Here is a 25,675-nt window from a genome sequence, read left to right on the forward strand (position 1 = left end):
AATCAATAAATAAAACACAGTTCGTAGAGAAAAACCACCTTTATAAACAGCAAACGACAAAGCTTTTGGGTATAACCTTAGCATTGAGAAAGGGTTATACCCGAAAGCTTTGCTGTTTGCTGTTTATAAAGGTGTTTTTTCTATACTAACTGTGTTTTAATTTAGGCTCAGGGAGCAGGATGAATGCTTAAAGGTTTATGGTACGCTCAAAGTAGGTTTAGGAAATGGAAGTGGAGTTTTTGGGTTAGGGGCAATCTGGGAATTTAGATTTAAGGAGGGAGTGTTAGGCAGCAATTGCTGAATTTAGGTTTAAGAAACAGAACAGGAGTTTTAACGTTAAACCCAGGATTCCGGGATGGTTATGTAGTTTAGCAGGACTGCGTTGTGGAAAGGTTATGGAAGTACAGAGGACTGGGCTAGTTTTGGTCACTGTTTTAGGTTGTTCAAATGATTTCTGTCTGTATTCAGTAGTTCTGGATTTAATGATTTTTTTTATCAGTGTAAGTGGGCTTTGTTTTAATAATATAAAACCTTCTTACAATATGTACACAGGAAAATACCACATTCATAAAGTCATTTAAGGGCTAACTTCAAAACTGTGGAAATAACCAGACACTAGCTTGTAACTTCACTTCGCAGTCTATCACAGCATTTGTTTGTTACTAATATTACAAAGCCCTTCCAAAGGCTAAGGCAAGTCAACCTACTGTTTACTAATCACAGATTGCTTACAGATTGGATACAAGTTAATGGGGTGTTGGTCTGGCATTATTCATATTATATCTCTATTTATCTGTTATTCACTCACTGCTCTGGATGTAATTAATTTTTATCAGAATGATTACTGATTTATGTTTCATATGCTATATATATACATACACATATATATATATATATATATATATATATATATATATATATATATATATATATATATATATATTCACTTTTTTGCAGTTACTAGAATTTGTCTGCATTAAACCACTTTATAAATGGAGTTTAGCCACTCGGATCTGCCTTATAACAAGGTTACTTGAGATGTAGGTAAATGCCCTTCATATAACATGTACTTGTTACATTTGCTGCATCAAAATGATTGACACAGATATCCTTACAGAGACACTTTTTGTATTATCACTGGCAAGGCAACTCACATGAGAACATATGAAGGAGCAGCTTAACTCATTAATTATTACATCTCAGTGACTTCCATTGAAGCTAACACTAGAAGGGTATGGGAACAGTCTCTTTAAAAGTAAACAACACAGAATAGTAAAATTGCGTGCAAATATGATGATAATAAACTGCATTTACAGACATATACATAGCAATATGGCCATCACTATAATGAAAACTTCAAAATCCAGCAGGGGGCAGCATTGAGAAATTAAACGCAGTCCCTGACAACAAACTGATAGTGAATGTAGACTCTTTAGTACAGCTCTCATATGAGACCAAATGTAAGATTTGGTCCAAGGGTTTTACAGCTCTGCAAAAACTTACTCACATGGGTTTCACAGTTGGGTGTGGTTTCATTTCAGCTGTGGGTATATCCAGCATCACTCCCAGCCCAACACAGCTTATTGAAATAATAGTCCACTCCATGTCAAAATTTTTGCTTAAATAAACAACAAAGGTAGGAGTTCTGCTGGGAAATATTGTTTTATTCTGGCACTACATTTACTTTGCATTATTTTCGTTGTTTTAAACTCTCTTCCCAGTTCTTTAGTATTATTAGTATGAGGTTATACCTGGAGAAGAGATGTTTAGAAAAATATAGATTTAATGTACAGAAAGGTCTGAAATATGAGAAATGAAGACTGAACATGTGTTATGACAATAAAAGTATCCGTCTACCCACGCATCTTGCTTCTTCACTGCAGTCAGCATCTCTGATCAGAATACTTAATGAACATTTAAGGTACCTTCACCTAGAATTCCTGGTGTTGACAGCATGCCTGTGTAATGCAGAAAAATAAATCTAATAAAATATTATTGGCCAATAGCATATTCTGCGTAGACATGCTCACTAAGTGAGAGTGCAGACTGGGTTCTGAAGAGTGTTGGATCACTCAGGAATTAGAGATGAAGGCAGCATTTTTTGGGTGTTTATTGGCTTGGATATATTCATAAAGCTGAAACACTGATATCTCCTTAAGGGAGTCATTTGCACCTATCCAATGGGCCTCCCTCTACAGGAGGTGTAAGGTACTACACAGCAAAGACTCTTGCTTTCCCAGGTCTTTATTGCTGGTTTTACTAAATGGTTTGTATGTGTGACCATTTTACCCTTTGGCTTGGATTTAAATAAACATTTAAAGGTTTGTAAGAATATGTTAGGATTCTGTGTTTAAGTGCTAGAAGCTAGGTGAAAGTGTAATACTCCATGTTCCCTTTTGCTGCTATGACTGTCAAACAGTAAACTCTTTTACAGTAATTACTGTAATGAGGATGATGGATAATATTTGTGATGTACTGGGATATAACAGACCCCGATCCAAGTGACCAAGTACAGACTTGTATTTTTTCTTCCCATGAAACAATTATTTTCAATTTTCAGGGAGTATTATTCAGTGAATCCATGTACACATTTTGTCTTAATCTTGCAGGATGATACTTTCGCAATTGTGTCATGAGAAATAAAAGCTCAATCTAATATATCTGCATAATTAGAAAGTATGATGTAAAACTCTTGATTAGTTAAAAGATACCTAATCTTATTAAGCAGTTTGATTTATGTTGTCACCTAATTAAAATGAACCAGTGTATTACATTTCAAATTTAACCTGAATTTCAAGCATGTTCTCCTCTTACATCAAGGTCTACAAATGGTCTAAACTGAAACATACATTTGTTTTGTAGAAAATTAATGCGATAGTCACAAATAATTCTGTTTAGGGTCATATCGTGGACAGTGAGTGGCTGCAGCACAGTAATGTGGTTGGGACAGGGGAATTGCTTCACGTGGCAGCTGTTCCTAAACAGGCCTATGTATGTCTAATAGTAAAGGATGGTTCATGTGTTCCTATACTGCGTTCCTTAGGAATGGTGGATTGTTTGCTTGTTTTACTGCTTTCTGAAACTATTTATAATCTCAGCATTTATTTCCTTCTTTATGCCTACCATTTGATTTTAGGCGATTGACTGCAACCGTATGGTGTTGATGCTTATGTTGTGATGACGGTATTATGATTGGATGGCTAAAGGCTTAATTTTGCTGTTTATAGTTCGTTTCCACAGGTGTTTTGTTGCTGTTTATAGTTCGTTTCCACAGGTGTTTTGTTGCCGTTTATAGTTCGTTTCCACAGATGTTTTGTTGCTGTTTATAGTTCGTTTCCACAGGTGTTTTGTTGCTGTTTATAGTTCGTTTCCACAGGTGTTTTGTTGCTGTTTATAGTTCGTTTCCACAGGTGTTTTGTTTACCGATAGTCCATTAGAACATAACAATATAAGCTGTGATCAAGTGGCATCAGCTGTGATCATGTGGACTGATCCTGAATTGGTCCTACCAGTTGCAGTTGGATGATTGGAGTTTAATAATAGCTATACGATAATATTCTATAGGTTTACTTTTCAGTTTTACAATAATTCTCTAGGAGTTATACTCCCCTCCCCCATTTTTGACAGAATGTGTTCGTATAGTTCTAACTTTGGTTTTATAGTTTGTTCAGAGTGGAAAAGTTGCTGGAGAGAAGCAAATGGTGTTTGGGCTTGGCCAGATTTTCTGGCTTGAAGAGAAAACCTGATAGGCATCAGTTTTGTATATTGTATATCACGTTTAAAGCAAAAACACAGGTACACTTTTTGTGTTTATAATAATTACTTTTAGGTCCAGGATTGGTGGAGGGATGAAGAGATTCTACTACTATACAATTACTGGTTTTAAAAATATCATTGGTACATAAGTGAACAGAATTTGCCTTTGTGTGTAATGTAAAGTATTTCCAAAAGGTGGTCTGAAAAGCTTTTTGGTATGAGGGTTGACAAGCTGTATTTGCATTATAAGGGTAACTGCAGCTCTTTTTGAAACATTTGTTCATACAGTAATGCCATAATACCTTTTTTGTAAGGTCTTTCTCCTTGACCTTCATCGTTTTTATAAACCTTACAGTTAATGTTTAGTGCAGGAACTCTGTACTGGTCATTAGAATCAATATGCTGTCTGAGTACAGTAATATCTTAAAAAGATGTGTAGCTGGTTTAATCCTGCCAGTTAGCTAGCACCCTAATGTGGGACTTCTGCTGGATGGTGTATGTGGTTCTGATAATTTTAGTAGAATACTGGGCAGAATGATGGATCTTTTGAAAAAACCTGCATGCATTTTCTAGTTTGCATTGTGATTTTAAAGACGTTTTGGGAAAAGATTGTGGGTGGGTATTGGTAGAGTTTTGTAGTCTTGAGCAGTTTTGATACAAGCTGAGTTGCATCACTTTAGGTGCAAGTAAGCATAGATTAATGGGTAAATAGCCTTCTTCTTGGGGGGGTCAAAATTACATAGTTTATTTATCTGTTAATATAATTGGATTGTTTTGTAAACTGTTTGCGTCGTCGCAGTGACTTTTTTTGATACTTTCAGAATATTGGTTTTATCTATTTCATTCATTTTTGATAAATGTTAGTGTAAATCTTATCAAGGGGGCAAGTAATGCATTGTAAAGAACTGTGTCTAGTATGTTTAATCAAACCTTGCAGTGTGAGTATTTGATTCCTTGTGCAAACTTTTTTTTTCTCGTGTGCTGTTTACGTTCGCATTCAGCTTTGGGAAGTATTAAGTATTATACTTAAAAATAATTAAAAAAATAAGAAAACTGTAGCTACTTAGTCTTAAAATGTTTTTTGTAACATTGTCTCTGACCATTTGTTAATCATGTATTGTCTGGGTGAGCATTATAGCTTGTTTGTTCTTTAGTGATAGGAATGTATGTATATATGCACGATTCTGTTATTTGATACTTGGATGATTCTTTGTTTTATTTTTATTTGTTTATCAGGAAAGTCCAACTGGGCACATGTCCTTTTTCAGCAGAGGCCTGGGGAGAAAAGCTCCACAAATATTATACATTACATTTGGACATGAAATATGAACAGATACATTTACACATTAAAAAATAGAAGAAACAAAGAAACAAGTATTGCTCAATTACTTCAAGATGTATCAGTGACAAAAGTTTATAGTGAGATGGTTTGTAACATAGCAGAGTCAGAAAAACAATAAGCACGTGTCAGTACAGAAGCTATTTAGTTTTGTTTTGGATAACTTCCTGCGAAGTTCCTTCATTTGTTGATTCTGTTTGATACTTGCACAGTAGTATGTAACGTGTGCGCATCTCCACACATCGACCTTGCTAAAGATGCACTTCTGTGCATTTCGTGGTGGTGAGTAATGAGAAAACATGTAATTTAGTGTATAAAATTTAATTTTCTGAATAACTGCTGTAATTTGAATGACTTGTGTATTCCGCTAAAACACAAGATTGAGATTTCCAAGGCTCATGAAGTAGTTATCTGGAGTAGCAGCTAAACATTTTTATTAAATTATTTGCATTTTGTTGACTTGGACTGGGTGGTCCCTGCATTGGACTGTTGCTCTTTTTCAGGGTGGACTTTGGAAGAAAAATGCTGGGCTCCAACAAAGCTATAAGTGAAACAGTGTGCAATAGAGTTGAAGTGGAGATTGACATGCAGAGTATTACATGTGCAAAAATGAAGTTGCATGAAAGTTTTTTCACTTGTAAAATATTACTTTGCAGTTGTATATTTGTATATGTTTAACCGCCAAACCAACACTTCAGTGTTTATGTGAGTGTGTGTGTGTGTGTGTGTGTGTGTGTGTGTGTGTATTTTTAATGATGAAATCCTATTGATGACAGTGATTGTTACATATTGTGTGCAGGAAGACAGAGTTCTGGGATTGCCAAACTTCTGTGGTGAGGGGAAATTGGCTTGATGAGCACCACAATGGTATAATGGTTAAGGTGTTTGCCTTACAGACACAAGGTGCAGGGTTTGATTCTCACTTGTGGTAATTGGCTAGGCTTAAAATAGTCCACAAGAGCAGTTAGCCTAGTACTAATCTAAGACAACCCATAGCAGGTTCCTTGAGCATGAATCTTTCATAGAATTGCCACTAACTTTATTATCTGAAGTATTTTACTGCAATGAACTTCATCAGTAGATTTTCATACTCCACTGATATATATATATATATATATATATATATATATATATATATATATATATATATATATGTGTGTGTGTGTGTGTGTGTGAGTGAGTGTGTGTGTGTATTTTGCCATGACAATCAAAGACATCCTATTAAGGCATTTTTCAGAATTATTTTCATGCAGGGACTTTTTAAAACATTATTTCCTATACCTAGATCAGAACTCTAGATTTTATAGATTAAATGGAAGCATGCTTTATAACAAAGTCACTGTAAACAATGTGTACATGAAGAGACTGGTGCTGCCAGGCAAAGCTTTTCCCTAGACTCTATCTGGTGCTTGTCATTGGTTAGGACAAAATGACAAGAACATTCAAACTGCAGTCATTTTACTGCGGTATGTAAAGTTATCTCCTCCTGCACAGCATCCTACATTTCTAAAGAAAACTCCTTCCATTGCACATATATGCAGGGAGAAAGACAATGAAGACAGAGGCATTATTTCACTTTTACCAGGATAAAACTCACGGCTGATGAAGGACTATACCAGTCTTTATTTGCATCACACATTCATTAGGAGATATATTTGATGTCAAAAACAAGTAAAAAAAGACAATGTTTTTTCATTTAAGAAAAAAAGCAATAAAATATTGATTATACTGGTCAGCACCAAATGTTAATGCTATAAACTTTAATAAAGAACAGGAGTCTATTTTAGTGAAAAAAATGTTTTCCTAAGCAACTGAAATACTTGCAGTCTATTTATCTCTGTACACATTCAACATCCTAAATTTTCATATCGCATTGACATAATATGCACTCTTGTTTCAAAACCTACATTAAGCACAGTTTATGGAAATGAAAAATGTCAAAACAGCTTTACTTTTCTTCTTTCGATGAGCGATACAGTGCCTCACCAAGGTGCTCCAACCTTTCCCTGTTTTCAAGCTTCTCATACAGGCCTTTGGGTATGTTATTCAGGTCATACATCAGTCCATATAGACAGCCAGCGATGGACCCAGTAGCTCCACTCTCACCTGCATACAAGAAACCGAAGCAGAAGGAAATTATAAGAGCATTTTAAATCTTTTCTCTCTCCCCCTCACTCTGCTTACATACAAACAGATTGTGAGGGTGTAAGTACATGCATATGACTGTGTATGCATAGGTTAGTACTAGACTACCTCCCCTTGGGGGCCACATTAGGCCTAGCCAGTTACTTCATTTCAGAATCAAACCCTGTAACTTGTGTCTGTAAGATAAACAGCTTAACCATTATGCTAACAGTAAACCAAGAAAACCCAAATATTTCCCAGTGTTTGATGGAACTAACATGTCTGCTTTTTATCTGCTGGTGCTTGTAGATAAACAAAAATGGCACACTATTTTGGACTTCGTACTGACCCTGTTTGTTTGTCTGTTTGTTTATTTGTTTGTTGTTTTTTGTTTGTTTTACAGGTAGGTGAGCTGGAACAAATCATCTTTTTTTGCCCATAGCCATCTATAGTAATAAACCAAAATGCATATTCAGGCATAACAAAAATACAAAATAACAATCAACAATCAACAGTCTCATCTTTATCCTTCAGTAAAGCAAAAACTTACAAGTTATCTTAATTAGTGGCAAAGTAGTAGTTGCCTTTGGATTCACTGAAAAGATAGGACATGAGCTTTGAAGAGGAAGAGTTAAGGGAGAGTATTTCACATACAATAATAGGAAAGAAGTCCTGATACCAAACAAAAAGACACTTAAAGGAGGAACTAGTGTGAGGGAGGATAAGGAAAAGGTATGAAATGGTAAGGACTAAATTTAAAGATGCAGTTGAATACAAAGGGAGAAGCAAGGTTTAGATAAAAGGTTTCTAGATGAGAGGAAGCAGTTAGCTGAATACCTGAATGAACTGTAGAGAGCTAGGCAAACAATGGCATTTCCTGCGGTGATGTCAGCTTGGTGATGAAATATACATAGAATGACAGATTTTGTTTAAAAATATCTGTAGGAGATTATATTTATTTATTTACTTGTTTTGCGGGGACAGGATACAGCAGTTATTATTAACACAAATTAAAAGACTGTAATGAGAATATATTTTCAGGATATTATTTTCCATCCCTGGTAAAGGCATCAGGAACTCAGTACCATATTTTTAGATGGCCTTCATAGAATTGCTTAATAAAAGTGTACCACCACAGCTTACTTTTGGACAATAGCTTAGTTGTTGTTTGTCTTTTCAGCTTTTCCCAGTTAGGGGTTGCCACAGCGGAACTCCAGTCTGCTAATGATTGGCAGTAGATTTTTTTGTGGTGCCGAGTTGCCAGCCCAACACCCAACCTTCAGTGAAGGCATGCACATTCACGCATGTCTTTCAGAGGCTAATCGACCACGGGGAGGACATGCAGACTCCACACAGAAGGCACTCCAGCCATGAATCGAACAGGAGAACCTCTTGCTGTGAGGCAACAATGCTACCGCTGTACCACCGCGGCTTACCTTTGGACAATACCCTAGTACTATGGATAATTGTAGATCATGCTGTTTAATAATAACGACTGCTAATTAAAGAAAGGGGAAAATCAAGCCTAAAAGAGTAATTATGTAAAGATACTTTTGAGATGCTGAAAGCAGTTCTTTTTTTATTACCTAGCCAGAAAATTAACTGAAAAGTTAAAAGTGAAATAACTCCAAGGGGAAATAATTAACAGAGTAAGGCTACTTCTACAGAAAATCATTGAGGAACAAACAATCAAGGGAATCAAGCTGCACCGCAAAAATATAATTGCACCCATAAAGTCAGTCAGGTTTAAACACAAACAATTTCTGAAACACTACTTTGTTATCTTTAATGTAATTAAATTGGAATTTTCAGTTATTGCACATGAAACAGATGCAAATGTTCGATTCCTTACTGCTCCACCAGGGTGTAATTTCACATACAGTGCAACTGGAAGCCATGGCCATGGTTCTAGTATTATTCTAGAGTAGATGTGTCCAACCTGCGGCCCGCGGGCCGCATGCAGCCCTCAGACCTCTGCCATGCGGCCCTCTACCTCTAACTCCAACACTCCAACATCGATGTATGCATGCCCCAAAACACTTTTTTGTTGTGTTTTTTGCAGCCGTGACTTATAACTCTAACATCGGTGTGCGCATGCACCAAAGCATCCTTCTAGCTTTTATTTTTTTGCACCAAAGAAGGGTCAATGTGTTTGCTCCATTATTTCGTGTCAAAGAATCAATGTGTGTGTTCTTGCTGAAGAGGGACTCGTCTATGGATTTGCTGCCATTGCATTTTAAAGAGACAGCGCTTAACCTGTGTTAATAGGTAAGTATGGTGTGAGTGAGTGCATGCATATACGCAGAATGTGTGCGTGAAAGTAGAAGTGTGTGTGTGTGTGTTTATGTGTGCATGACAGAGAGACACACATGCACAAAGAGGCTAACATACAAAAAAGTTAACTCACAAATGCATCCTACATTAAAAGTACACTTTCATTAAATTGCAGCTTTTCTGACAGGGAGAGTGTTGTATTGAATATGAAATCATACCTCTCAACTGTATGGATTTTCAAAGAATGTCTGGATTTTTGCCAAATCTTCCGATTTGTGTCTTTTGCTTAGCAAATAAAAGTAGTCATCCAAGGTAATGCAGCCCCAGGGATTAAGAATGAGACAGCAGCCTAGGGTTAATGGGTCAGTAATGGATTGACTAATGTGGGACTGTAGCATATAAAGTTTATTGTTTTTTTTTGACAAACAAAAAAATCACCCAGTACTGTCTTGTCATTGGCGGGTTCTAAGCAGTGGTAGATTGGACGACAGTAAGCATATCTTTGTTGGATCATCAATACTGGCAAATCAGGTGGGCACAATGTCATTTTTTTAAATGTTGGGGGTTTTAGTGTGTATGTGTGTATTTGTGTTGGGAGTACTGTAATAGTAGATGATTATTAAAGACAGAGACTTACAAACTGTGGAGAATATGTTTCTTTGTTTCAAAACCTGATACCTGGGTACTAGGAATGCCAAAAATAGATTTTTTAAGACATAGCTTCTTGTCATTTACAGTGGATGGATATTTACATTTAATGGACAATGTTAGCAGTATAAGTGTGGTCCTGTAGGGATCTGGAGGATGCTAAGTCTACCACTGCCAATGCTAAAAGTGACCTGGAAATGGATATTGGGATGTTATTGAAAAATACAGCAAGTGGGCTTTGAAATGTAGTTTAATTAAACAAAGTGCACTTGCAATTTACAGGCCATAATTTAATTTATTTCAGTAGTCCAGATCCTGGTAGATTGTATACCATTAGACTTAATTAGGGAGAGCTGTCATTCTGTGGAAATAAGCAGACCTAGTTTCAGTGAAAGCTCTGTGGTTGTTTGCAGGTAGGAAGTTGCAAGATGTGGAGCTAATGTGTTTTATTATTTTTAATGGATTTGTCATTTCAAAGTATGGTTTTCTTTGTTGCAAAAGAAGGCAGGATTGAATGAGCCATATAATGTTTAACTGACAATAATGGGATAGAAACATTATACATGATGTATAATGTTTGCAGCTACACTTGTTTCAATGGTGTCTGTGATGCATAACTATTTTTGGGCCTGTGTCCCAATTTTATTTTTCACTTTGTCCAGAATTCTTGCTCTAAGGTTGAGAGGTATGGTTCCATGCTAAATCAGAAGGTTGTATTTACCTTGGAAGACTTTTCAGCATAATTATGAGAAACAGAGTGTTTTTAATATCTCCACTTATTTCCAATATAAACTGCCATGTAACCTTCAAATAACTTTCTTATTACGCTACTTTAATTCTTTTGGAATTGACAGGTATGCTTCATTGGTTCAGACGTAAGCATAGTATACTGTGACTGATTTCTTGCAGCAGTCTGTGGCTTACTTATCACAATAACTTTTCTGTGTTTCTGGGTGGGTGATCAATTTAACAGTTTTAAAGATGTTTTCCAAATTTAAATAAATACATAATAAATAAAAAAAAGTAATCCATTCTTCACTTTGAGCTATTGACAAAGTGTGGGAATTTTTTTTTTTTTTAAAAGCGATGGTCAGCATTACAGCTTAGTAAACGGTTAGTCTGTGAATAACTTCTGCACAAATTAAAATGTCTAATGTCAAATGGCTTTAGATTGGAGGGAAGTTATATGTTTACTCCAGTATGTAGTATGATCTTAGAGAGTTTATAGATTTCTTACTGATTTACTTTTTGCTGAGCAGTTGTTTGTTGATTTATCGATGGTCCTTTTGGTGGTTGGAAATTGCATGGATGAATCCATTTCTATTATGATTTTTTTTCAGATATTTTGACTTCCAGACAATTTCAATCAGTGAGACTGTGTCATGTGATTACTGAGGTTGCCTATTTTACAAGTAGGGGCTCCTTTTCTCTGTGTGTGTGTGTGTGTGTGTGTGTGTGTGTGTGTGTGTGTGTGTGTGTGTGTGTGTGTGTGTGTTAAACAGAGATTTAATATGTATACTGAATATATTTTTGCAAATGGAATTCTTAGTTAAATAGGCCCCTCTTCTTAGACAAGTAGACTTGAGTAACCAATATTACATCTTAGCCATCCAGCTGGGAAAGTTTAGTATGTGGATTTTCCTTCCGGTTTGATGAAGGCTATGCTACTTATTTAAGGAGTACATTCATGGCTATCCATCCAGTTGTAGTGTTGTTGAACTACATTGTTTGATAATGAGAGGAGCTTTTTACAGAAGTTGAAAGTTTTTGCATCAAGAACCTGTCCACACAAAGTGGCTTGTTTATGTTGCAGTGAAGGCTGTGGTGTTTGTAGTGAGTGTTTTAAATATAACCAGTATTTCTGAGGTGGAGAAAGTCTCTTAAGGCAGAATCTTTCTTAGCCTGGAAAGCAAGCCAGTGATGAAATTTATAGTGGCCAGTGAGAGACAGAGGAAAGCAAGAAGCTTTTTAGTCTGTTTGGATAACTAAGTGAACTCAGTCCTTTGACCTTTTTTTGCAGAAATGGTTGTAGTCTTCTTTTGGCATGGTGTTTTGCTGAGGTACGTGCCAAAATGGGTGTTGCGCTCAATAACTGCTCTTGGAAAGGAAGAATACAGGGATGTTATGACCTCCTTGTCCCTGGATGAGATACCCTTACTAATGAGGTGGGCCATGTAAAAAGCTTTCCATACAATGGAGAAAATGTGGTGGTCAAAAATCAGGTTTCTATCAACCTGGGTGCCCAAGCACCTCACAACTGATTGCATGCTTACAACATTGTTATTAATGTGATAATTTGTGGGGACATCACTTTCCTCAAACAGGATGATTGCGCATTTTTTGGCATTTAGCTTGAGGCCATGTTTCTGGCACCAGTCATTTGTTTAGGTGAGACCCTCTTGTAGCTTATTCAGAATTGTTTTATTAAGTCAGTAATGTGAAATCTTTACTTTATTGCAAATTTGTTGGCTTATTTTTGTGGATTATAGTATTGTAGGACTGCTAATGTTGACACTGTATGTAGATGGACTGCTGGAGTGGTTTTCCCAGTGAGAAATGCTAGTGCTGTAGTGAATATCTGTTTATTTGTAAAAAAAAATCTATATATTAACTAAGATATTAGAGTTAACTGTTAGATTAGAGAATTAAAATCAGGATAAGAATTAGAATTTTAAGGCAAATATTAGGCATTTATTACATTTATTAATTGTTTGAATGCACCTACAGTACAGCCAGGAGGTCGACTTTGGTCTCCTGTGGCAGCGAAAGAGTTAGCTATATGATATATTTTATATGCGGCCCCAAGACAATTTCTGTTCACTCAATGCGGCCCCGGCAAGCCAAAAGATTGGACACCCCTGTTCTAGAGAATAACAGCTGGCATCTCAAGATCACAAGCACGGAGTTTTGGTGTAGAGTTGTGAGAAATGAGTCAGCATGTATGCACTCTGCGTGGAATTTAATTTCAAGTTCATCATTGCTCTTTAGCGCCTCCATTGCCTACAAATGTAATGCATGATTACAGAACATCCCTATCTGTATCAATAAGCTGTCCACACATGCTCAAAGTGTTCCACAGCTGCTTATGCTTGGCCACAAGACTGTAAAATATCCTTAGTACAACTGTGGTCATAGCTGTGATGCGTATAAACAGAGATTTAGAAACATTCATGACTTTGATTCTCATTTGCACAGTCACTGCATTCAGAGGCTCAGATTTACATGATATAAATCCTGGCACCTGCAGAGAGCCTCATCATATTATGGAAGACCACACAGAGCAACACGGAGAACGTTGGCTACAGATGGGAGAACAATGTTTCCGAGAAGGAAGAAAGCAACGTGGCACTGTCAGGTAAGACCAACTTTCCTTACCTTTTTTACCTTTGCTGGTCTATCTTCAAAAGGTCAAGCTTGCAGAAATGTCCAAGGAATGTGAATTTTAAATATATTGCTAACATTTTTAAATCATGCATGCAGCAAAAAGTGTAATCAAGGCAGGTGTAATACTCAGACAAGGCAGTTATCTAACTACCATCAAACTGCATGTAGTGAGTAAGTCAGCAATTAAAAATGAAAAGCAATAATGTTTTGAACTGTTTTTTTTTTCTCAATGTGCAATGTAGAACAAGAGATGGCAGATAGGGTGGGAGGATGGCATAATGGTTAAGGTGTTTACCTTGGAGTCACAAGGTACGGAGTTTGATTCTCATATAGGGTAATTGGCTAGGCTTAAAATGGCCCACAAGGGCAGTTAGCCTAGTATTAATCTATGAACCTATCTCAGGAGTGTGGTCTGTTGTTATCAGATTTCTGCAGAATGCTGACAACACAGGAAATGTGCTTAACTGAACATTCATTAACACAGTCACTAAAATGTGTATGCTGTGCTAGCATTGTGTGAGTAAATATTTTTTTTTTTTTTTTTTTGGTGGGGGGGGGGTGACTATTCAGAGTAGTAATAGTACCACAGCTGAGCATAACCTTTACTGAACATGATAGTGTGAATACTTTTAGTGCCTCCTGTTAGGTAACATCAAATGTAGCTGAAGAACAGCATGTGCACTGGTACACCGTCACACAATTGATTGTTGTTTTGTGGGAGCAGGAGGGATTCAATCGCGTTTTTACATTAATTTTGTTAGGACACCTTGTCTAACTATAATATATATTTACCGACATCTTACGTAACTTAGCATATGTAGTCAAGTGCGAATGATGCGGCATATCAAATCTATCCCTGTCCATATACTCACACAGATTATTTTTTCTCCACACAACATAATACCTGACAAAGGAAAGGGACAGAAATGCAAGTTCTCTCCATTTAATTTCTCCAACTCTTTTGGGTTTCTAGCACCATGACAGGAATGGAACCCATTCCTAAGTCAAAGTACGATTAAATTTCATGAAATTAGTATGGTTTCATTCTTTAATGTTAGACAAAAATGATCTTCACCGCACAGGCAATGTGCCCAGAAGTGACTTGTTCTGCAATTCACATGGAGTTACATGTTTCATTATTATATCTAAATACAACTATAAATTGTATTTTTATGAGACCTGTTGCTTCTCCTACTATTGGAACTGTTTGGGTATCTTTCTTCCACATTACCCTCATTTCTGCCTGAAAATCCTGGTATTTTCTGACTTTGTGTCTTTCTGTACATAAGACACTGTAATCACTGGGTGTAGCAATTTCAGTGATCAATGCTACTTTTGTCTTGTTTTCATGGATTACTATATCTGGCTTTCTCACATCTGTTTTGTGAACTGCTGGTAATGGGTGATCCCATCTGAAATAAACTTCACCATTCTCTATAATGCTTTGTGACTCTTGTTTACAATATGTCTCAGCTACCTCAGTACTGTAATGCTTGCACAATCCCCAATGCAACAGTCTTGCCACATTATTATGGCTTTCAGTATACAGACCCTCTGCCATTATTGTTTCACACCCAGCAACAAGATGTGCAACTCTTTCCATTTCTGTTTTACAACACCTACATTTGTCCATTTCTCCCACAGGCTGAATGGACTTTGTAAACCAACTTGTATGTAGTCCACAATCCTGGGTCACCAATATTAACCTTTCATCTTTTGGTTTAAATTCACCTTTTCCTTAACCATTCCTACAAAAGATCCTGATCAACATGAGGTTGTTCCAGGAGGTTTCTGTACTTGCAAATATATTTAGGCATTTTCCACATTTCTTGCCTTCTCATCTGATCCTTCTCCTTATGATCTTTCTTTTGATTTGTTTTTTTTTTTTTTTGTCAGTTTCAGTGGCTGCATGATTTTTATCATCTTCTGGATTGATTTCCATTCCCACTTGACACTGATATGCTTCTGCTAACAAAGCAGGAAAGTCATCTTAGACTTATTCTCCTCCTCCTTTAAAACGTTCACTAAGTTTGGGTCTTGTGAGGTCAACAGAGTATGTATGCAGTCCTACGATAGCAGATCAATACATGTAATCAGTTTCAGGGAGGCCCATACCTCCTTCAAAACAAGGAATATATAATCTTGGTATACAGTGATTTTTATATATCATTTGATAAGCATGAAGCATTTTTCTTATTTTCCTGTCCAGCTAATCCAATACCTTTTGAGGCCAATCAATCAGTGCACAACTGTAAGTTAGAACAGGAAGAACAAATTGGTTTATAGTTTGGACTTATAGATTCATAGGTGCTTACTAGGCTAAAAATCACAAGGGCCTTTTTAAGCCTAGCCATGCATCCCAAATCTGTAACAAGTTCTGATACTCTTGAGAAGTGTAATTATGTGCCTGAGACATGAACCATTTACAGGTTACCTCAGTCCATTAGAGACATACGTGCTAAACCTGGGATGAATTTCCTTTTTCCCATCCAATTGTCCAAGTTGCATTTGAATTGGGTTAGAGAGGAACTCTGTTTCATATGGATGGGGAGCCTGTTCCATAGATTGGGTAGTCCCTGGGATGCATACATATCTCTCCAGCAAGTCCTATTTATATGACAGGCAAGGTTTAAGTCTTTAGAACAGGTAATTCTGGTGCTGTTTGTTTTGTGGATATGCAGGAGGTCTATCAGAGTGGGGTCTAACAATTCCCTGTATACCAGGCATATATCTCCCTTTGTTTCTAGATATCAGGGCTATTTTCAGCATTTATTTATGTCTTCAAAAATATTCCTTACTGAGTTTTGTTCACATATGTTCATGTTTTATTGTAGATCCTACATCAGTTGCCAAATATTTACAAACACCCTCCTACTCAAGCTCCTATTTTCTTGGTGCTACAGCTTTCCTACTTTAAATGTTGCTTTTAGACATTTACCAAGACCCAGTGGCATTCTTATATCATCTGAGAAAGTTTTAGTCACTTGTAGTTGTGCTTTCAGTTCCTCATCTCATGAACTATAGAGTTTTAAATCAACCACAAAAAGATGATGGGGGCATCCTCCCATGTGGAAAGTGAGATATTACTGCAAACCACTATCTCCAAGGATGACAGATGTTCAGTCAGGAGACATTTGACCATCCCCACTGTAACTGTACCTGTCAGGATGCAGTAAATGACATAAATGCTTTCAGTGACCAAAGTGGAAACTATGAAGAAGTCAGACAATGGGTCAACAACATGATTAGAAATGTTCAGAAATGTGCTATCTGCCTTACACAGGATGAGCATGAGCAGAAACAGAGGGGTTTCTTGCCTCTCTGCATAGGGACGAGATTCAACACTATCCCATGTTGGTGTGCTGTACCTTGATGCATAATTGCAGTGTACTTCTAGAACCTCCATTAAAAATGCCCCGGGTGTGTGTCTATACTTGCGGAAAGTACATATTGCTGAGCTATGTAGTTTAGTGCATATCACTAAATAGATGTTTTTGTGTTGTGTTGGGACATCACAGCTTCAAACAACAATAGCACTTGCACAAGGTAAGATTTATCATTTTACATTCTACCATTGTCTGCCATGCTTGTTATTTCAGCAGTAGGAATAAAGTAAAGGCTATAGGTCTTACTTATTGTGGGTATTTTCATTTCATGTTTTCATAGGTGGCATACTATCCAGCTCCACCACAGTGGATATTGCCCTGCCTGATGTTGGAGACAAGTCAGATTCTGAGGGTGTGTGAGTTGTGTCAGTGACATGTCTGGTACAGCCCATCACTGATGGTCATACAGTATACCTCCTTCTATAAAAGTGTTTTGTACTGTCTGTGAATCACTAAGGATAAGCAGCTCTAATAGATGAGAGCATGCACCAGGTGCTTGCACTTCTGTGGGTACCTTGGGCTTGTCCATAAGACACCATCACAGTGGTGCAACATCTGCTGAGGCTGTGTCTTGGCAGACAAACACACACTGCACTGCAGGACCCAGTTACAGACACACACACACACACACACACACACACACACACACACACACAGTGACAGTAACCTATCCAAGGGAATTTTATGTTAGGCCCTAATGCAAACCAACCCACATCATACATAAACATTGCACAATGTTTATTACAGTTAAAACAGGATGCACATTCCTCTGTGGATACATTATAACACTGCACACTTGTGTACCCACACCCACCTGTGTAAATGATGTTAACTGTGCCCTACCCTTTGAACTATGTTACTTAGGTTGCCTATGTCTGATGCATAGTGTGGCCAGTCTATGCACAGGCTGGTTTTAGGTTTGCATGCATTACTTTTCTTATACTGTATATGCTTTAATCTGACTTATTGGTATTTGCCAGCCACTGTTTCATGGCCAGTATCACAATGTACTGTACCCACCTTCATCTAGCATCCCCTGCTGCTGGGACCTCCTCTGATGGCACATCTAGCTCACCCTCCACTGCCTGATGTGGTGGGAAATGTTCTTTTTGCATACTCTCCCTGCTGCAACTGTTGCCTCAAAAGTATGTTTTGCAACATTGTGAGAATAGCTTTGTACATGTACCAGGGTCATACTGCAGGACACCAGCAAATACATCAAGCAAGTGAAAGTGTCCCTTCCATAACCCAAATGCACACTCACTGATAATCTGAGTTTGTGACAGGGCACAGCTACAGCCATTATGTGTTGATTTCTGATTGATGTCATCAACTATGGCTCCAGAACATATCTGGGATTGCCAGTAAGATGCCCCTGGTGAAAGTCACCCAGAGACAGATCCAGCACTAGGTGTCCTAGGCAGATGCCTAGGGCCTGCCAACACGGGGGGGGGGGGTCCAGTGTTATCTTGAGGCCCCAGCTTCACGACTGAAAAACTCGGTAAGTATATAAAAAAAAAAAAAAAAACAGTATTTTGACCTCATGACTTCTGAAAGCCTCAGAAACATCATCACCGGGACATCCTAGCATCAACTGTAGAAATGCATGGGACATGGTCTGTAAATATCCACTGGGGACACATACAGCTCCATCATAATGGATATTCAGTGCACAGATCTCTGTTGAGTGCACAGCTGCTCTTACCTTTAGAGCGCACGCATCTGTGTGTGTGTGTGTGTGTGTGTGTGTGTGTGTGTGTGTGTGTGTGTGTGTGTGTGTGTGTGTGTGTGTGTGTGCGTGTGTGCGTGTGTGCGTGTGTGTGCGTGTGTGTGTGTGTGTGTGTGTGTGTGTGTGTGTGTGCACAAAATACCCCAGTGTGGGGCACTGTCTTGTTAAGTGACTTCTCAGGATCTAATCCTGAACCTTCATAATTATTGGCAGGCAAGTACCTTAAACCTACATACCATCTGCCAGGTCTCCTTTAATTTTATTTATTTTTTTGTTTTTATTAATTACTGAGGATTACAGTCTGCCAATATTTGTCATATAGTTTCAAAGTTTTGTTGTTTAGTGTCAGTGGTACAACCAGTAGCACACTTACTTTTGGTGCAAAAGGTTGTGGGTTCGCTTCCTACAACAGGTAGATTGATTGTTGAAACTACTGTGCAACATAAGGGTAGGTGGGGGTGCCACACTCCTGAATGTGTTCTCCTTTGGATGAGATCCCTAGTAACTATGAACCTGTTTTTGGTTTTCCAGCCATTCCCTATTACAATATTACCAGCACATCGTTTTTTTTTTGTTTTTATTTTATGTAACATAGGCAATTTATTCTTCAAGTGCAGCAAGCATTGCATTTGTAGATGAAACACTGAAATGCAAAGTTGTTTGCCAGCAACAACCTCTTCATTAGTTACAGTTCTCTTTAATGTGGAATTATTCAGATGATTTTACTTCTGCAGTGATTGTGCTTATTGACTGATATTGGTAGATTGTAATGACAGAAGTTTGAGTGGCCTTTTGTAGTTGAAATGTTCTGAAATGGGTAGTTTTGTCATTATTGGTTCATACATTTTATTTCATTGCTTATTGAAAATGTTCAAAACTACAAATTTAAAACACACTCTAACAAGTGGTGCTCTGTTATACAAGGGGCCCATGATTTGAAAAGAGCCCAAAGATAAATTTAATCCGCCACTGGCTGGATGCATTTTCTATGAATGTAAATTTTAATGCAGTTTCAGTAAATGTGAGTTTCAAGGGCAGAGCAGTTTACTGTTGGTCATGCTGAGTCTGTTTTCATTGCGAGACTGCATTGTTTTGTTTAGCAAATGGCTATGAGTGTTTGTGCTACACAATTTGAAATAAAAGTTTTAAATGAAATCCAAATATCTGTAATCACTGTAGAATTAAAAAGTAAAATAGTTTGCACACTGACAGGTTTGAACAGTGTTTATGGTAACTGGGGAGAAATAGCCATGTAATGGGACACTGGAATGGCTGTGTGGGGTGGGAGTGTGGGGGCCCAATTCATTACCCTGCCTAGGGCAACATTTGACCATGATCCAGATTAGAAATCACCCCTCACATACTGTAAATAGAAGTTAAAGATGTATCATATGTGGAAGTTATGAGTACTGCCTGGGTGGCCTGCAGACATATGGCAGATAATATAATATAATGTATTATTTTGTACATTACAAACCATCTGGTAGTCAATGGAGTTATAGCCTGCACTTTTCATGTACCTTTTTCCCAGCATAACAGGTAGGGGTTTTATTTCAATGTAGGTGCAGTGCATGGTCAGTCTATGGCCCCAAGTACCTCAGGGAAATGGGTTGTCTCATAAAAGTTCTAAATAGTGATGCCGCCCTTCTTTGTGGTACAAGGAAACCACATATGCTCTCCTGCATGCTTTAGCATGGATCGATGAACTGGTATATTATTCTTGTAGGAGATGCCTTGGAAATTCTCACTATGTCCCATAAGTCAACAAAGGGTCCCTGTAGCTGGCATTCTTAAGGCCACTCATATGTTAGTATCCACTGTGATAAATAGTCCATTACTCCCACTGGCATGCAGATGAGAGTGACACATATCAAACAGCTCCTACATGATGTCTCTATCCATACGGCAGCAGTCTGCAATGTCAGTGTCATGAAGGCCATGACATTTTCAGCTCAGTCACATGACACTGCAACTCAGAGAGTAATGATATACAATACCATGTCTTCTAGCAGCAATTACAGCCTGTTGTACACTCACACTTGCTAAACTGTGGCCACCCAAAACATTGTTCCACTATTCCCCTGCTGTAACACCAGGAGTTTATGGTGGTCAGATTCATTGTCAGGAATGCTTCACATCACAGATTTTACTCATAGGTTCATATATTTGTACTAGGCTAAATGCCCTTGTGGGCCATTTTAAGCCTAGCCAACTACCCCATGTGAGAATCAAACCCTGCATCTTGTGTCTGCAAGGTAAACACCTTAACCATTATGCCATTCTCCCACTCGTGTTTCCAAATTGCTCTATTATATTCTTTTTCCTCATTTTTATACACCAATTCCCTCACTATAATGTTGCTCATTACCATGTCTACAGCCTTTGGTGTATACTGTTAGCAACTATATTGCTCAGCCTTCCCCACTCGTACTGTTTCCATGAATCTCATTCGTCCTGTGTGTGGTCACTAATCATGCCTTATTGCTGACCCAACTCAGCTAACTTGGGTGTGTGTGTGTGTGTGTGTGTGTGTGTGTGTGTGTGTGTGTGTGTGTGTGTGTGTGTGTGTGTGTGTGTGTATATATATATATATATATATATATATATATATATATATATAAAACTTATTTCACATGTAAAACACAAGTTTCAGAGTTGGCTGTCTTAAATGAACTCTCCATTTTAACAGTGCTCAAGAAAAAAATGCCTTTTTTCAATGGTTCACGAATTAGACAGTTCAAAGTCTCTTATAGTCAAGGCTTCCATGAAGAAAAAAATAAAGTCTTTCACCAACATTTCTGTAGAAAGGCAATTCAAAGACTCATGCTACCAAGACTTTCACTAGCAGTTATAGTTTCCCAAAATAGACTGCTGTTTCAGAACAGAATACTATGACCTTAGTTTACTTCTCCTTTCTCATCTGGACTTTCACTCCAAAAGCTTTGCCATACTGTATGAACCTGTCTTTAAAATGGTGCAGATGTACAGCTGACGTGTATTACCTTGGCTACAGGTATCTTACTTTAAAGGGACCAGTGTCCATTTCCTTGTTTTTTGTGCATTCTCCCATACGATGACTTTATTTCTGCCTTACACGATACTGCATTTACTTGTCTTTCTAGCACTGACTCTCTTAAAGTCCCCAGTTGTGGTTAGTTTCTCTGTCCGACTTTCTTCTAGGGGACCCACCACCCTCTGTTGCAATACACACACTCACCCACACAAAAATACAAAGATTTTATTTATTTTATGTATTTTTAAATCAAGTATTTAGCAATTTAGTCCCATCTGTTTTTACATACTCTGTTGTATTGTAACTTTTTCAATTGCTTGCATGGTATACTTAAAGTGACAATGCTTTATTTGTATTTCTATTTACTTTCTGCAGGCTGACATTGAAATTGATCTGCTGAGATCAAGGTCTCTATCCCATTTAACAAATACATGTATATATATATATATATTCACAAACACACACACACACACACACACACACACACACACACACACACACACACACACACATGCACACACAAACACCCACTCGCTCACGCACACGCACACTTCCCTTCTCTCTCTCTCACACATTCACTCTGTCCTTCCCTCATAAGCAGTACTGATGTAAAAGCCACACAAAAGTATGCCCTTCTTTAGCATATAGGAAGCAAATAAAAAAAAATCCAGCAGACCAGTGTAATGTAGCGCTAGCAAGCTATAGCATGAACAGAAAACAGTAGTGGCCATCCAGGTGAAAATCTGGGTCTGTATTAGTTTGCCAAAAGTTATTTTCAGTGAACACCACTTCATCAACCCATATTCAGTGAAAATCACTTCCGATTCACTGAAATTTCCAAGGACAATGAAGTATTTGGCCAACTACACAACTTTGCCCTTTTCCCTCTGTAGTGTCATCACAAAGTTGGTATATATAGTTGGGGGGTGTGGGGGGCATGGGTTTGATTTAGTCAGTTGTGGGTTCTGTTGTGCTGTGCGGCAATTGTTTCATTGCCCTAAGAAAATTAATCAAATCGCAGAAGTGATTTTCGCTGAATATGGGTTGACGAAGAAGGTTAGCTGAAAATAACTTTTGGAGAACTAATATAGACCCCAAAATCTAGTATGACTTAGAAAAGAAAACTGGGTGAAGTTTTATAGGGCTCTGTCTTGAGATAGGCTGTTAATATAATGTATTGTCCCTAAACTAAAAGAATAACAACACCATTCAAAACCTCTGATAAGCTAATAATGTGCCAAATGGAGGTTATGTTTCTCATGTTATTTTGCTGTCATCCTTCTCTGCATTTATGAAGCTAAAGTACTTAGTTGAAGTTCATACCACCACTCTGGGACTTCAGAAGCATATATACACATGCTCTGCTAACTAAATCAAATGCATTTCCCACCATCACCTTATAGTCAATAGACAACTTGTATTTCTAAACATACTTGTTTGAGCAGTGTCATTATCCACACATCACCTAGCTAAGTCATAAAACATGAAATGTAGATGCTGTTAACTTTATAGACTTGTGTTTCTACTTATATATACCATGGCTGGCCACAGTGAAGTATAAAACATGTGAATAGCACCACAAGTGTGTCTAGCAGAAGATCCAACAATTATTCAATTATCTACTGGAATGGAGTAGGTGGAAAGCAACTATTTGTTTAGGTATTTTCTATGATTTTTAAAACATTACGTTTATAGGTATATAGTATGCTAACAACTCCAGGGCCTTTATAGGACTAGCTATGCTTCTTAAATATATATATTTGATACTCAAGGATATTTTAAGGAGGGTATATGTAGGCTTGGGCTTGGATGGGCTACCATTTACAGGCACTATCCACACATCATGTGGGACATTGTGGCATAGGTTGAATGCAAAATAATAAAAGTGTTTTTTGAATACATTTTTTTATCTTTCTCCCCTCACTGATCTCAAGCCTTGGGGGTACTTGTAGATCTGTTCATATTTTGTTCTTCATTCCCACTACAGAGTGAGAACAGGATGGTCAGGTCTCAAAATGTAATATTATAGATTTGCTCATTTTTATTTATTTATTTGATAAATGGGTAGCTTAACTGGTCAGATGATCCTATTTTGGTAAAGACCTGGGTCATAGTCTAAAAATAGGATCACAAATAGTGCACTAAGTACTTATGCTGCAAATAGGCAAATCTGCTAAATTGATGACCACGATTAACCCAAAAAAGATAGAAGAGCAATAGCACAGAGGCATGATGGGGAACGATACTGACCTTAAACAACAATTACACTGAGTACAAAAGCTGGCATGAGGCAACTAGATGGTACTGCAGTAGACTTGTTTGACAAACATAAGATAATATGAGGATGACTGTAGAAAAAGTTAGATAAGGCAACCAGTTAACTGTGTGTCAGAAAAATATTACATAAAAGGTACACATATGTATATATACACACACGTACACATACACACACGCACACACATATACATATATGCACACTTGGTAGTCATGAATTTGATCAAACTTTGTTTTGGTCGATACCTATTTAGTCAACAAAATTTGGTCAATTCCCTCATAAGCAGTACTGATGTAAAATGCCCTTCTTTAGCATATAGGAAGAAAATAAAAAAAAATCCAGCAGACCAGTGTAATGTAGCGCTAGCAAGCTATAGCATGAACAGAAAACAGTAGTGGCCATCCAGGTGAAAATCCGGGTCTGTATTAGTTCTTCTGTATTAAGCAGATGATCAACAGATGTGCAAGATCACACAGTTGTCAGAGTTGAGCAATATGCCCTTCCCTTGAAATAATGCAATCTGGTAGTTACTATACATAACAAGCAGGGAGTGTGGGGGTGCAGCTCCCCATATGGAGGTTGTAAGGGACCGGTTGTCTGAAAAAAATTATGGGTTTTTTTTTGTTTGTTTTAATTTTGCATGTGTTGAGGTTGTTGCTTAGCACATGAGTGTCAACATTTGCATTTTTTACATTTTGTGGTCGATGCTTTGAATGTCAACATTTGTTTTTTAATTATTTTCAGTAGCTCCTTATACAATACAATAAGACTATGTGCTAGTAGTCCTAGAGTGTGCAGCAGTGCTGATTCCTTCATTGTCTGTCTACAGGATGACTATAAACAAGTAATTTAACCAGACATTTTTCCTGAGTTGCTCCTTAAAAGGCACTGTGCCTCCAGTGGGCTTTCCTGGCTCACAGTTTTTTTGTGTGTATATATATATATATATATATATATATATATATATATATATAAATGGAAATTTCACAATCTCGAAAAAGAAAAGTAAAACACAACTTCTGCAAAAGTGCACTACATCAAAAGTGCACTTTCGCGAAAGCTAATTCATCGAAGCGGAAAAAAAATAAAAAACTACTGTAAGCACTGTTTTGTAGGGGGGCAAGCCCCCCCCCCCGCACCCCACACCCCCTAATTAAATATACTAACTCCAAGATCGCACTACAGTGGGGAAAAGAAAATTTTTATTTATTTATTTATTATTTATTTATTTTAATTTGTTGACCAGGTGTGTCCGACTGGACGTGGGTCCATTTTCAGCGGAGGCCCGGAGAGAAAAGCTCCACAGTAAAATAAACAGACAGTAGTTACATTGGATTACATAGCGATTAACAATTTAACATAGAAATTACTTACAACATATTTACAGATGAAGAACATAGTACATCAGTAGACAATTAGAATCTTTATCTGTGAAGTACATAACAGGCATTAACAAATTTAACAATGAGAAGTTCCTATAATATATAGGATATGATATATAATATATTCCTATAATATATTTTCTTATCCCCACTGTAACGTGCTGCGGCGAATCGTCTTTCATGAAAGTGCACTTCAGATGTAGTGCACTTTCACTTAAGTGGGTTCAACCTTCTGTTTCTCGATAAACTGTGTTTTCGACAAAAAGGAGACCCATATATATATATATATATATATATATATATATATATATATATATATATATATATATATACATATATATATATATGTGTGTGTGTGTGTGTGT

At 37.4% G+C, this 25,675-nt stretch overlaps 1 protein-coding gene across 2 annotated transcripts in view; it reads right to left on the reverse strand.

Moving 5' to 3' along the window:
* ADPRHL1 (ADP-ribosylhydrolase like 1) overlaps positions 1 to 25,675 on the reverse strand; it is a 460,723-nt gene that overhangs the window by 165,086 nt on the left and 269,962 nt on the right. The window contains exon 7 of one of the 2 annotated variants that reach the window (XM_044071213.1): positions 7,048 to 7,201. In XM_044071213.1, coding sequence (XP_043927148.1) covers positions 7,048 to 7,201 — 154 coding nt within the window. Of the gene's footprint in view, positions 1 to 6,665; positions 7,202 to 25,675 lie in introns of those variants that run through there. The other variant, XM_044071214.1, reaches the window with a different exon arrangement.

This window comes from Protopterus annectens, chromosome 5.part0 (assembly GCF_019279795.1).
Source record: "Protopterus annectens isolate FY-2018-M chromosome 5.part0, PAN1.0, whole genome shotgun sequence".
NCBI classification, from domain to species: domain Eukaryota; kingdom Metazoa; phylum Chordata; order Ceratodontiformes; family Protopteridae; genus Protopterus; species Protopterus annectens.